At 39.3% G+C, this 14,773-nt stretch overlaps 1 protein-coding gene across 2 annotated transcripts in view; it reads left to right on the top strand.

The window, feature by feature from the left end:
* The first annotated feature begins 2,960 nt into the window (after positions 1 to 2,960).
* ABL2 (ABL proto-oncogene 2, non-receptor tyrosine kinase) overlaps positions 2,961 to 14,773 on the top strand; it is a 106,254-nt gene continuing 94,441 nt past the window's right edge. For both annotated transcript variants that reach the window (XM_008522144.2, XM_070591672.1), the window contains exon 1: positions 2,961 to 3,466. In XM_008522144.2, the coding sequence (XP_008520366.2) occupies positions 3,310 to 3,466 (157 nt within the window). In that variant the 5' untranslated portion in view covers positions 2,961 to 3,309. The remainder of the gene's footprint in view (positions 3,467 to 14,773) is intronic.

Raw genomic sequence — 14,773 nt, 5'->3', positions numbered from 1 at the left:
TCAAAGTCGTAGCTAAAAGAAGATATCTCAGAAAGAGACTAATTGGATAAAACATATATGCCTCCCATAGAAGGGTTGGGGGTTTGAAGAACAGGAGATGATGAGCATTAGACAATTATAATCCAAGGTATCCTGGAAGATAATTTTGAAACATCAGGTGAAAAATTTAGAATTGATGAAGGGGAGGGGGAATACGGTCAAAGCAACGAGAGGAAGAAATCTCTTTGTTTTCCTATATTCCCTGGTGCTAAAGGTGAGGAACCCAGGAAGAAAAGGCAAGTAGCAGGAGAATCTGACAGAGAGGTGACCTGAGTCTAAATGAAGACTGTGTCCACAGAGGTGTAGAAAAAGAAGTAGATACGGGAGATAATGTAAGAACGTGGCAGTAGCCTGGAACTGCCGTCTAGTAAAGACAAGGACCAGTGAAGTGTTGCTCACAAGCTCCTTGCTCTTATTACAGGGAAGGTACAGACGGTGAGCATCTCTGTCTTCAGTGTGCCTTGTTGCTGGTGATGTGTCTGATCTTTCATGCTAGCCCCTGGCCATCTTTCGGCTGAAGCCGTCCCTGTGCTACTGTGCAGCATCCCTGCTACTTTTTTCACCTGCTTTCCTTCCCTGCCTGGAGTTCACAGCTGCCCTCAGTTAGTCTGAGATGGTACTACTTGGGATTGTTTTCATGTTTTACATGTTTAAATGAAATTCTCAGGCAAATCACTTGGGCTTGGTATATTGAGATAAATAGTTTCCCACACCTAATTAATTAGGTTTCTCTCTAGCCTATCACTACCCTCCCAATTCTGAAAGTTCTTATTTCACTTTGAAAACGAAAGAATGGAAAATATCCACAAGATAATGCATGTATCCTAAGTCTCCACTTAGAAGATATTTGCTTTACTCTGTATAGGATCTTAAGAATCAAGGGTAGAGGAATCTTCACATGCAAAACAAAGGTATTATGTAATAGTTACATATGCAGGTAGCTGGTGATAATCAGGTAGGAATGACTAATAAAGTGATATATGATTCTATATGTTTTTATTGGTTGATTGGTGTTTTTTAGTTAAATGCAAGGTGGCAGGTGGTAGAGGGGGGCTCACCTGAATAGATACCGTACAATGTGTTCCATAATCTAAATATAGAACACTTGAAGAAATTACGCTTGCAAAAGTTGATGGACTTCTGAAAACTTCATATTTTTGGTACTAATAGTGCTTGTATGACACGTTATATGCTATATGCTGTTTTAAGTGCTTTATATATATTAACCAATTTAATTCTCACAAGAGCCCTCTAAGGTAGGTACTATTGTTACCACCTCTTCACAGATAAACAACTGATGCACAAAAAGGTTAAGTATTTACACAAGAGCAAATAGCTAGTAAGTATCAGAGCCCAGTTTTGGACTCAAGCAATTTGGCTTCAACGTCCCTGCCCTTAACCACTGCACTATACTCATAGTATAGTATAGTATAGACTTATCTTTTATATACCATGCATGAATTAGCAGACTGTTATCCCCAAGTTAGAATTCTCCAGGATAATCAAACAGCAAACCAAATTCTGGCTCTATGATCACCTTTATCACTTGTGAATGACTTTTTTTTTTCAGTAGTTGCAAACATTTTGGGAATTAAAAGTAAAAAAAAAAAGTATTTTAAGCACAGGAAAACTTTGATCCAAACGGAAAATTCATATTCTATCCAAGGCTAGAGCACAGTGTTTCTGTTCCCATTTCGGGGGCAATTTCAGTTATTTCTGGCCACGCCCTGGATAGCAATGGAATAATTTCATAATGCTCTTATAGTAGTGACTATCAGCGTCAGTGGCTGGTTCATCTAAGGTTAGCCTGGTTCCATGAAAGACTTGTAAAGGAGAGCTGCATCCACTTTCCTCCCAAAACCTATCCCAGTGGTTGTTCTAATGCTTCTTTGCAATGGTGCCCATCCTCTCTGCTTTAATTTTAAGTAAATTCTCAGCGTGTTACCTCCAATAACTGATACTTTTTATAAAGAAAACAGGGAAGCCAAAGGAATAGCAGGAGGATAATTATCAAGTTCTTTGAGAATTTAAGAAACTGGATCAATATTAAGATGCAAGAATGTGCAGTGGGGAAGATGATAAGTGAATATTTATATATATATATGTGTTTGCGCGTACAAGAAACACTTTTCTGCTTGAGTCACTCTCTTTAGACAATATAAGTTAAAGACGCGTAAGTTCTGACTCAGAAACAGGGTCAAAGATAGATTTTTCTGCTTCTTTGTCATCAAAAGAAGACCTGACCACGTGCACGGTATATAAAGCATGCCAGTGGGAAGATTAGTTTTCCATACTGTCAAGCATTGTAAGGGTAACAGAAACACACATGTGGTTAGATGGTAAAGTTCAAGAGGAATTCATGGTAATGTAATATGAGGATTGGGGCCACAAGTGCTTCTCCAATGAGACTGAAAAGTGCAGACAATCAAGGCGAGCGCAATTTAACATCATGAAATAATTCCGTCATGAAATAATTTACTACCTTCACGTAAATTTTGTATAATTTTAATTCTGACTCTAGGCCGCTGACAAGGCTGTTTAAAGGGATTCTCCTGGGCATTTTTAGGGATCATCACCCGGATGGCAAGCACCAAATGCCTTGTGCTTTTCTCCCAACTGTGCCTACTAACGAGCTGTGCACCTGGGCCGCTCAGGCCGACGGATCGATTGACAGGTGGAGGTGGGACAGAGAAGGCTTTAGACTGACCAACCCCAAAAGGCGGTAGCATGTGGAGCCGAACGTGGGATGGGTCGGCTAAGGCGGCTCCAGACGTGGGAGACCGAGGCGCAGCGAAGAAACGCAGACGCCGAAAAACCTGAAGCAGCGGTAGACGTGCCGACGAGGTGGGCGCTGGGGGACCCACCCAGCGAGAAGGCGGGGGCGGCGCGGGCGGGGCGGGGCTGGGGCGGGGCCGCGGGCCGCCCTCCCTCCGAGCAGCGGAGGTGACTGGTCGGGCGGGGGGGCGGGAGGCGCTCTGTCCCACGCTCTCCCGGCGCTCGGTGGTTTAAAGATGGCGGCGGCGGCAGCGGCAGCGTTGGGGGCGCGGAGCCGCGGGCGGGGGAGGGAAAAGGAGGATCTGTGAGTCGCGGAGAGGCGGCGCGGCGGCTGCTGTGAGGAGACCGGGTGCGGAGCTGCCGGCGGCTCGGCCGTTCAGGGCCGGGGCCTGGAGTGGGAAGGAGAGGCCGGAGCAGCGCCAAGAGCCCGAGGCCGGAGCCGAGGAGGAATGTGACCGGGGATCGGCGGGGGCGCGGGAGTACGCGAGCGCAGGGATGGGGCAGCAGGTGGGCCGCGTCGGGGAGGCTCCGGGGCTTCAGCAGCCGCAGCCCCGCGGGATCCGGGGCAGCAGTGCAGCCAGGCCCTCCGGCCGCAGGCGGGACCTGGCGGGACGCACCGCGGAGGCCGGTTTCAATATCTTCACCCAGCATGGTGAGTGCGGCCGGGAGCCGGCGTGGGGGCGTGGGGGAGGCCGGGCGTGGGGTTGGGGCGGGGTGCGAGGCCGACAGGCAGCCCTGGGGGGTCGAGGGGTGCCCAGGAGTGGGGGCGGAATCGGCTGCCATCTGGGCCAGTCACGGGAGACGAGTCACACCCCTCCCCCCTCCCGACTCCAGCCTGGCTGGCAGCTCCCGAGGGCGGAGGAGGAAAGAGAAGTGGTCTTAGGGACCGTGGATGGACTGTCCTCTATCCTGGGACGGGACTGTGCGTCTCGGGGAGGACGTGGACAGTATCCCCAGGGGAGGGAAGGATGAAGGGAGGTGTGAGCTCACTCCAGGAGGTGTTAGTATACATCGGTCTTGAGCGAAGGGAACGTGAGTTGTGCCTTGAGGGACTGGGAAATAGGAACTGAATCTCAGGAGATAGTGGCGTAAAAAGTGTATGTATAAGGCCATGAGCAGTGTCAGGATAGTAAGCAGTGCCCTGAAATACCCTTCTATGGGAAAGATAAGGTATCCCAGCGCTGTTGAATATTTCTTTTTTTTCAAACTGGAAATGAAGGGCTTTGCCAAACCATCCTCTGTTCTGCTCTTTTGAGTAGGACACCATTCTGAGATGGCTGGCGGAGGTGAGAGGTTGGTGGGCATGGTTAGGACTTTAGATATGAACAAGCGTTTTTCTTCCTACCGTATATGTGTATGTATACATACATAAATAATACCTCCTCTGTATAGTCTGGAACCATTACTTTGACCTCATTTGCAAGGTATTTTTAGAATGGTTGTCTCCAAACTCTTTTAATCATACACTCTTGTCAGTGAAAGAGCGTTTACTCCAAGAATTTATGTATCTTTATAAATTACTAGTCCTACTGTACTAATATGTTATGTAACTTATAAATGTACACAGAAACAGAGTTTAAGAAACGATGAGATGAAAAAATAAGTATTATAAGAGTTCTAATGTATTTTTTTTCCTGCAGCCCAGTGGATCCTTTTGCAGTTTCCCTGAGCTGCAGCCACACCACTTTTGAGACCACTTTTCTAGAGGAAGGAAGAGTGGAGAAGGGGGGAAAAACAGAATTGACCTTCGTGGGGTTGAGATACACTAGGACCTGAGAGAGACGGAAAAGATAGATGTGACTTCTGTCTAAAGGACTGGATATGGATAGTTGAGGTTGGATGAGAGGTAGCAAAGTGGAGTTTCACTGAAGAGGCATATAGGAAATAATGAAAGATAAAAGAGACAGGATGTTTTATACTGCACAATGTAGGGAAGAGGAGGAAGAAAAAGAAGTGTGAACCATTCGTTAGAAATGGAGTTTTAGAGGAAATAATGATCGATGGTGGTATGCAAAGAAAGAGATGAACCAAGGAGCTGTAGCTGCTAGGTGAGTAGTATCAGAGGGTTCTGGGTTTGGACTTTGTGAATAAGCTGAGTTATTTCTTAATGAAGGAGCTGTAAGTGATTTGGGGCCATTTAGGCATTGCATGTCTGCTGTTAAAGATGTGAGTGAGCTGCTCTTTCACATATATGAAGATTTTATGAAGGCACTATATGGGTTAATCTTATTGACATCACTTCCTAAAACACAGGAGGAAAGAATGAGTGAATAGTTTTCAGGGAAGAAATCATCCAAGTCACTTTGCTTTGTAGGAAGTGTTAGTTTGCATTAAACTTGGCCCATTAGGCAACGGTGATCCTTTTCCTCTAGCATCTCATTCAGGACATAAGATTTTCAGAGAAGGAGGAAGTCGTGGAAAATGGAATGGGAAGAGATTTTGAAGGATGGATAGGATTTGGATCTATGGAGCAAGAAAAAGAGGGCAGACTGGGCAGGAGAAACAACTTGAGCATGAACAGTGGGAATGAACATAATTTGTGCATGGGATAGTGAGGAGACCTCTGTCAGGAATGAAGCAAATCCTCCAGGAGTGAATCCTAGAGCAAAATGGCAAGAATCAAGTTCTGGTCCTGGCTCACCTGGCTGGGTGATTTAGTCACTTGCCATCTTTGGTTTCTTTATCTTTAAAATGTTGGACTAGATTACTCTAAGGTACCTTCTGACTCTAAGATTTTTGTGATACTAATTGAGAAGCAGTGGGAAGAAAACTTTGAAGACGTTGGATGGGGCTAGGTTATGGAAAATGAGTCTGTATCGGTTTACCTCATTGATTAGTTTACAGGATACATCAACAAACCCAAGAATGAAATGCTGAAAGGCTGGCCTTGAGTGGAGGCAGTGGAAATAGGAGGGGTAAATTCTAGGGATGTTTCATTCTAGGGATGTTTCATTCTAGGGATGTTTCATTCATTCAACAAACAGAAGTATTTTGAGCACCTGTTACATACTGGGGATGTTGCTGTGAACATAACAAGAGTCCCTGTCCTTATGGAACTTAGAGGACTTCATGATTTGATATAGAGGATGAAAAAGGAGAGATCACATGAGCGGTGCCATGTCCGCACCCAGGATCCGAACCGGCGAAACCCTGGGCCGCTGAAGCGGAGTGCGCAAACTTAACCACTAAGGACCCTGTGGCAGGCACCCTGTATCTGTGTTTTTAACAAAGTGACAGAATAAGCTGTGGTACAGATTCTGTTATTGCAGCCTAATTGACAGTAAGGTCCCAGGTACATTATGAAGTCTGATGTTTCTCCTTGAGGTTCTTCGGCATGCTTTAAAAAGAAAACGAAAGCCAAACAAAAGAAAAACCAGCATCTTTCCCTCTCCAGCCCACATTCTATGTTGGTTTTTTTCCTGTCCCCTCTCTTTCTCTATCAAAATCAGGAATGATGATGATAATTTACATTTGTGTAGTTTTTTTTAAAGTTTATGAAGACCTTTTATGTCCTTTATCTCATTTGATCTTTATAACTACTCTGAAGTAGGTGAGGGCGAGTATTAATCCTCCCATTTTATAGATGAAGAATCAGGAGAGTTAAGTGATTTCCCAAGGTCATATAGCTGGTAAATTATGGGACTGAAACTCGAGCCTTTATCTCCAAATCTTGCCATAGTCTAGAAATTTAGAGAACATGGGTTTTAGAATTAGATAGAATTGGATTCAAATCCTGCCTCATGTTTGACATTAGTAAATGGTTATGATTCCAGCCTCAGCAGATTGTTGAATTAAATAATAAAATTATGTAAGGCTCTTCACGAAGTGCCAAGCACTAAGTCCTCGAAAGTTAGCAATTTTGTTGTCATTGTTATTTACCTCAAGATGGTTGTGAAGATTATATGAGTAGTATGTGAGAATGTTTTGTAAACTATCTAAAACACTGCTATTGTCATCATGATGGCATGCTAAAAGTGTAGGATTGTCTTAGCGTTTACATTTTGTCTCTATATTCTCTCAAGTCTGTTTTTCTCTCAAGTGACTCTTGATTGTTAAAGGACTTTTAGGAAGCAGCAAATAAGAGAGAAATTTGGGGATCTGAAATCATAGGAGAATGAAGTCACATTAGTCCTACCTTCCTCTGAAGGTAAATGTTATCCTCTCAGGGAGATTTGCCTTAAGAGACTGGGTGTCAGTCAGAGGACAACACAGCCCATGGTTCTTTTTCACTCACTGTTCGTTCGGATGTTTCTTCCTTCAGAGAAGCTGAACCAGAAACACAGGCCAATGCAAATGTAAAGTTTAGATAGAGACCTCATTCTAAGCTGGCACATTTGTTTGCTGGTTAATATTTAATGACTTTTTCTATTATAACCTCCTTCATCTGACATCTTCTCTATGACCTTTTTGTGCCTCCCTGTATTATTTTTACCTCTCGTTATAAAGTATCTTGTTAAAAGCATGTTTTAGTAGGACTTTTATACTCTTGATTTTGTGACCAAATTGGGCTTTTTCTCATGTACCGCACACATGAGATTTCAGTATACTTCAGAATGTTAACCTCATCAATCTTAACAGATTTCTTCTAGAGTAGATGAATTTGGAGTTTCTCTCTGGATACTTCACCAAATCATATAGAACAGTCATTCTTGAACTTTAGTGTGGAGAGCTTGTTGCTGGGTCCCACCCCCCGAGTTTCTGATTCAGGTCTGAGATTGGATTCGAGAACTTGCATTTCTGACAAATTTCCAGGTGATGCTGCTGGTTGGGGGCCACACTTTGAGAACCGTTGGTAATGTGACATTAAGAAGAGTTATGGATTAAAGGTGATTCAACAATTGTCAGTTGTGTCAGAAAACATACTGTATATAACTCTTTTCTTGGAAGTGGTTCAAAAGTCCCTTTATTCCTAGTCTAGTGTCCGCTAAACTTGGTCCACAGGCAAGTGTCCACTGTCTTGTACCATCTTTTTATTTTTTATTTTATTTTATTTTTTTGAGGAAGATCAGCCCTGAGCTAACATCTGCTGCCAGTCCTCCTCTTTTTGCTGAGGAAGACTGGCTCTGAGCTAACATCTGTGCCCACCTTCCTCTACTTTATATGTGGGATACCTACCACAGCATGGCTTGCCAAGTGGTGCCATGTCTGCATCCAGGATCTGGACCAGCGAACCGTGGGCCACTGAAGCGGAACGTGAGAATTTAACTGCTGTGCCACCGGGCCGGCCCTTGTCTTGTGCCATCTTTTGATGGCAGGAAGAGATGATGTCTTTTTGCTTTGGCCTCAACTTTTTTAAAAAATCTTTTTGTTTTTTTATCTCTCTTTTTTTAAGTATTCATATGTTGAAGGTCTGTTGAGAGACATGCTTTTGAAAGAATCTTGAGTGTCAGGGAAAAGGCAGGTAGGACACACGGGGTTCTGCTGATGGACTTAGGATGGGCCTCAGTTCCTGGAAGAAGTGGTGAAGATATAATTGCCACCTATTGAGTGCTGTGTGCCATGCATGTGCTAAGTACTTAATATCTGTTTTTTCATTTGAACCTCAGAAAACCATACTTGCCCAAATTGAAAAAGACTAGAGACCAAAGAAATTGGGATACCTATTTGTAATTCTGTAGTTTTGGTATATGATGGTGTGTAGTTAACCTTCTTGGGTATGTGTATGTGTACCTATGTATATGTGTATATGCAAAGATCTTTAGGCTTCTTTACCCCATCTCCCTTGGGACCTGTGATAAGATTTTCAGGATAGTAGGCTGGGGTTAGATCTATGTCCTCTGTGGCTGTGGATTGAGACTTAGATGTTATTGTGATCTAATGAAGGGAGCAGTAGGCAGTCAACAATGCTATTTGGAATTTCACAGTAACATTGAACTACTGTCTTAACCTCTAGCCTTAGTGTTTCTAATATTTCTTATTTAAAGCGTTTTATATCCCCCCCTGCACTCCGCCTGCCCCCTCTTCCCCACCCCTGTTGATAGATTACAACTCTTCTTTTCTCCTCTTGGCTTTTTAGAAATTGTCAAGAAGATTTAACAGGTATCAGTGATAGTGTATTGAGCTACTATAAGAGGATGAATGTACTAAGCCATGTTTCTTTATGAATGTGGAAAAGAGTATAAAATATTAGCTATATATACCCTCTAATATTTGTAATTGATTTATTAGACCATACTGGTAGAAGATCTTTAGAAAACTACTGACTGACAATATTGTATACTGATTGCGTAAATATTTGTGTAAATGACTCTTGGATTCTAAGATATTGGGTTGTAAAAATTGATTTCTTTACCTTGTATCCTTTACACACAATACTTGCCACATAGTAGGTGTTTCTGAGTAATTGTGGAATAATTTTTTCTTATTCTACGTCCTTTTCTATATTTCTATAATAGTCATTGTCAATTAACATTTTAAATGACAACATGTCTGATTAGTAATAGTTTTGCATGATAAAACTGTGTAGGTAGCTATTTTTTTCTCTGTATCCTAATGTACATCCAGGTGTATAGAATATCCAGATGTAGGAGCTTATATGCTAGGGTGTTTGTTTTGAGGCTAAACATAATTTTAGGGAGGCATTATCTTATAGAATGTTAATATTTAAAATGGAGTCCTCCAATGATCTTGAATTAGAATCTGTGTAACCACTTATAGTGATATATTTAGTTTGTTATTGCAGTATGCAACTTAGAATAACCTTTTTTTCTTTTTTATGTAATATGGCAGAATTAAGAAAAATTTTTAGCTTAACAGAAAGAGTGTTTTCTGTGTTTCTTTATTCACTTATTCTACAGTAATTGCCTATGTTAATGTCTCCGAGAGAGTTGTTAGGTATAATTTAGAACTGCTGTCCGAGTGAATGATGCTGCTTAAATAGATGTTGATGAACACCCTCATGAAACAGCTAAAAAATTAGTCTTGTTTTGTGTGTCTTTATCTGCGGAAGTGTGATATTTTGTACAATAGCTATTGGTTAGTAATCTCTGCATTTTTGGATTGAGTGCATAATATCAGTATGTAAACTTGTCATTATACTAATTAGAAAAATTTCTCAGTATTATTTTCAGTTGAACTTTTACTCAAATGCATAGATTAATACACATTAAATATAATACTATGCCAAATTTAGCTTTGGTTGCTTAAAAAAATAACTACATTGAGCTTTTTAGCCCTCTGCTTCATATTGTAAGCGTGCTGAGTCTGTGGTGGTAGTGGTACTGCCTGCTCCTCCATGGTGAACTCTGCCAGTATTGGCTTTTAATCCAGCAGAACACAAAGCTCAGCAGGCCCAGGCAATTTATATTCCCTGGTTTGCTTTCCAAGGAGAGGGAGGGTTTAGAAACCTTTCACTTGATGTGGTCAAAGTCAAAGGAAATGTTTTGTGGCTTAATATAATATAGAATATGAACATATGCAATTTGGTTAGCACGTTCCTCTCTCTTCTAATTCCAGCAAATTAAAATAACAATACTGAGTTAGGACTGAAGATTGCCACTTAGCATTTTGTGGTTCCAGACAGTTATTAAGAAAACACTTTCCTAAAACTAGCAATACCAACAGGTACAATTCGTATCACTCATCTGTTTCTTAGAGGAAAGAAAAGTTGATAACGTGAAAGTTTTTGTTATAGTAGCTTTCTTTTATTTTGAAATTTGTATTTTTTAATTGTATAAAAAGATAGGAAGAGGTATTTCAGTGTAAAAAGGAAATCAGTACAGGGGCTGGCCCGGTGGTGTAGTGGTTAAGTTTAGGCGTTCCACTTTGGCTGCCCCGGGTTCATGGGTTCGAATCCTGGGCGTGGACCTACACACTGCTCATCAAGCTGTTTTTGGATGGAGGTGTCCCACATACAAAATAGACGAAGATTGGCATAGATGTTAGCTCAGGGCCAATCCTACACACACACACACACACACGCACGCACGCGCACACACACAGTCAGTACGGAAGCGTATAGACCTCAGAGTTACCTTTGATATTCCTACCCACAATCCGTATTCCTTTATTAGAGGAAACTACTGCTTATTGTTTGTGTATTTTCCCAAAACTTGTCTGTGTGTTTACATATATATGAGTGTACATCTTAATACTTCTCTTGACATTTTGTAAATGGCATTATACTATATGAATTTTTTCCTTTTAAATTTGTTTTTTGTACTTAATATGTCTGGAAGACATTTCTTTGCTAGTATGTGTAGATTTCTCCTTCTTTCAACAGCTTTATAGTGTTCCATACTTTAGATATATATTTAACCATTTTGTTTAGATAGTAACCATTTTCTTATTGATGAATATTTGTTTACAAGATTATTAAATAATGTCCTGTTTTTTTCTTTTGGTATTTTTTGTCCTTACATTACCAGCTTGAACTTATCTAAAATTTATATGTATGTTTATGTATATGAATGTATGTATTTGAGGATGGAAATAATGTGTTTCCGTTGTACTGATACTAATTAGTGAGTAGTTCATCAGTTCCCACTGTTTTGAGGAGTCATATTTCTCATATATTAAATTCTCAGATTTACACTGATCTTTTAAAACTCTCTCCATGGTTCCATTGATCTTTCGCTTCCTGAACATTGTTAACATATTACTTTAATTATAATATAATTTAATTATAAACTTAAAGCGTATGTTTATCTGTGTAGCTTCCCATTATTGTGTTCTTTTTCAAAGTTTATTTGGATGTTATTGCATATTATATCTTCCAAAGATCCTTAGGATCAGGTTGTTAAGATTTAGAAATCTTGATGGGATTTTCCTAGTGATTGTATTGAATTATAGGTTAATTTGGAGGTGAATTGACAGTGCAGCATTAGGGTGTCCTTAGATCCAAGAACGTGGTGTCCCTTTGCCAGTCTAGGTCATCTTTTATGTCCTTAAGTGAAGGATTTTTCATTTTCTTCATATTGTTTTGGACATTTCTTGTTAGGCTTATTCGTTGTCATTTAATAATTTTTGTTGTAAATGTAATCTTTCTGCATTGCATTTCCTAATTGCTTATTGCTGGTATACAGGAAGACTAGTGATTTTTGTGTGTCAGTCTTGGGTCTGGTTGCCTTACTGTACTTGTATTGCATCTAATAATTTTTCCTTTAATTCTCTTTCTAGATAGGCAGTCATATTTTCTGTAGTAATAACTTTCTATCAACATTTTTATTTTCTTAAAACTGATATTCTAACAGAGCTTTTTTTAATAAGGTTTATTCTGAAGGAGGGTTCAGGCTATCATTACTATCCATCCTGATCATATTTCTGTGATACATAATCTACTCTAAGGCATTTGGTTGGAGGAGGTGTGGTAGAGGTAGAGGTGGGTTGCAGGGGGGAGAGATCATCTACCCTTGTTTCTTAATGAATTCTGGCTATTATAGTAGTAGTAATAACACATGTTTTGTCCATTTGCTTTCTGTAAAATATCAAAAGTATATATAGTACCTATATCTAAAGTATATATAATAAATGTATATATACACATATATGTTATATATATTATAAATATATCTTGAGAGATTTGCTGCTGTACTGTATTTTAATAGGGCAACTAGAGAAATTGCTGTTCGTCCACATTTTGCATAAAGAAATGCCATTATTTCTGGTTAGCGTCTAGAATAAAGTGTACAATTACTGATTCCTTTATGTTTTTACACTGAGCAGAATGTTAAGTTTGGTAAATACATTCCTAATGTTGACAGTTCATAGTCACGGTGCTGCATCAGCCGTTGAGACCTCTGAGCATAGCTTTAGGTAAATATAAACCTTTTAGCTTTGAGAAAAGATATATTCTATGGATACTGTAGAGGAGTTTCTATGGATACTGTAGAGGAGTTCTAGATTCTCTTCATATTGTATCTGGGCTTGGGTTTAGCTTTTGAATCAATATATTTTTATAACTCTGCTGATAATCGACAACTAACTCCAGGGCCAGATTCAGTATGGAATGATTAATTCTGTCAAACTGATATTTAAGTTTTAAGGAGGTCTCTAGAAAGAATATTTTCTTTTATAAAAATGTTTATTTATCAGAAGTTTCTGATACCAATAAACTCTGCAGTCTGTTCTTAGTGTGTGAATAAAGCATATTTTCAAAAGGAGATATTTCACACACACAGAAAAATACAGCAAATAACATAGAAGAATGCCTAGATACCCACCAGATTTATCAGACGTTAATGTTTTAATCACATTTTTTAAAAAAGAAATAAGACATTATAGAGATAGTTGAATACTTATTGCAGATCTTCTTCTCAAACCCTTTCTTCTCCCCTCCCGGTATCAGGGAGTACCACCCTGAAGCAGTACCCTGAAGTATCAGGTTAATGCTACCCTGATGATGTTTCTCCTTCTCCTCTGAGTAGTTGCATTTTGTTCCACTTGTAATTGTCAGTAGTGTGTGTGCGTGTGTGTCACAGTTTGTAACTTTGTATGTTTGAAAGATTTACATAAATTCTATACCAGATGTATCATCTTGCAACGTTTTTTCTATATTGTGTGTCTTTGAGATATCCATGTTGAAATAATATAGGTCAGTATTCCATTGTATAACTATACCACAGTTTGTTCAGAATTTTTCGTATTGATTATAGATTGTTTCTAGTTTTGTGTAAAATAAATACTTGGAGTTGCTATTTGCTCTGAGTGGAAAACTCTTTTTGGTTATTTTTATCAGAGAAATACATGCAGACAGTTAAACAGTGAAAGAATATGACAAGATTTGAAATGAAAAAAATTAGTAGCCCCTGTCTATCTCCCTTCCTTGGTTGGCACTGTCCAATGTGGCAGCTAATGAGTAAATATCCTTTGTCGTAATATAGAAGAGCTGTGTGAAAATACACACTGTATTTCAAAACTTAGTATGAAAAAATGAATGTAAAATATCACATGAATATTTTTATATTGATTACATGTTGACCTGTTTTAGTCATATCAGATTAAATAAAATAGATTAAAATTAATTTTACAAATCTAAAAAATTTAATGTACCTACTGGAATCTGTAAAATGATATGTAGCTCACGTTATTTCTCTTGGACAGTGCTGCTTTACATGATAAGCTCTGTGAGAGCAGGAACTTGATCTTGTTCACTGGTAGAATTCTTGTACCTTTGACGGTGACAGGCACCAAATTGACGCTCAATAAATATTTAAACGAGTCGATGCGTTCAGCACGTAGGGAGAAAGTAGTTTCTTCATTGTTTGCTGAGAGATATTATACCTGGCAGGTTGCAATGCAGAGGTTAGTCCATAAAGATGCTTTGAACTAACCTGAGTTTTCTTTGCAGTTATGGATGGGCAAAAAGTTACTCTAAATTTGGCTTTATTATCCAGTGTATTTATGTTTTCCCTTTTATAACCCTAGTTTTAGCTTACCTGCACTTTTAAATCTTAGTATGAAAACCTTATGAAATCTTCTCTCTCTATATCTTTCATTTTCTATTTTCTTTTGTTCTGTCATTAACCCTACTGTTTGGAAAAATTCTAATGTATTTATAACTTCTTTCATCTAATTATTTCCAGTTTTCTGTTTCTTGAAATTATTAACTATTTTCAAAGAGAAAAGTCATCTTGGCCATGGGCTGTGTCAAGATGGCTTCAGCTCTGGGCAAATTTTCTATCAAGCTGTTCCTTTCTCAAGTCTGGTCATGCATATCCTTTTATATTTATATATTTCTTTCTTCTTGGCAGCATATAAAAATTTTTTATTTTTATACTATAAAATTCTTCCTCTCTTTTTTCTCCATCTTTATTGAGATATAATTGACATACCACGATTGTGTAAGTTTAAGGTGGACAACTGTTGGTTTGATACATTTATATATTGCAACGTGATTACCACCATAGCGTTAGCTGACACCTCCATCAGGTCACATAATTACCATTTCTGTCCATTTTATAATTTGTTCTTGTGCTATTGAGTTGTATAAAATTCTTCCTCATAAAGCTTAAGAGCTTGA

Source organism: Equus przewalskii, chromosome 23 (assembly GCF_037783145.1).
Source record: "Equus przewalskii isolate Varuska chromosome 23, EquPr2, whole genome shotgun sequence".
Lineage (NCBI taxonomy): Eukaryota > Metazoa > Chordata > Mammalia > Perissodactyla > Equidae > Equus > Equus przewalskii.
Note: the sequence above shows the minus strand (reverse complement) of the source record. Positions and strands in the feature narration are given on the sequence as shown.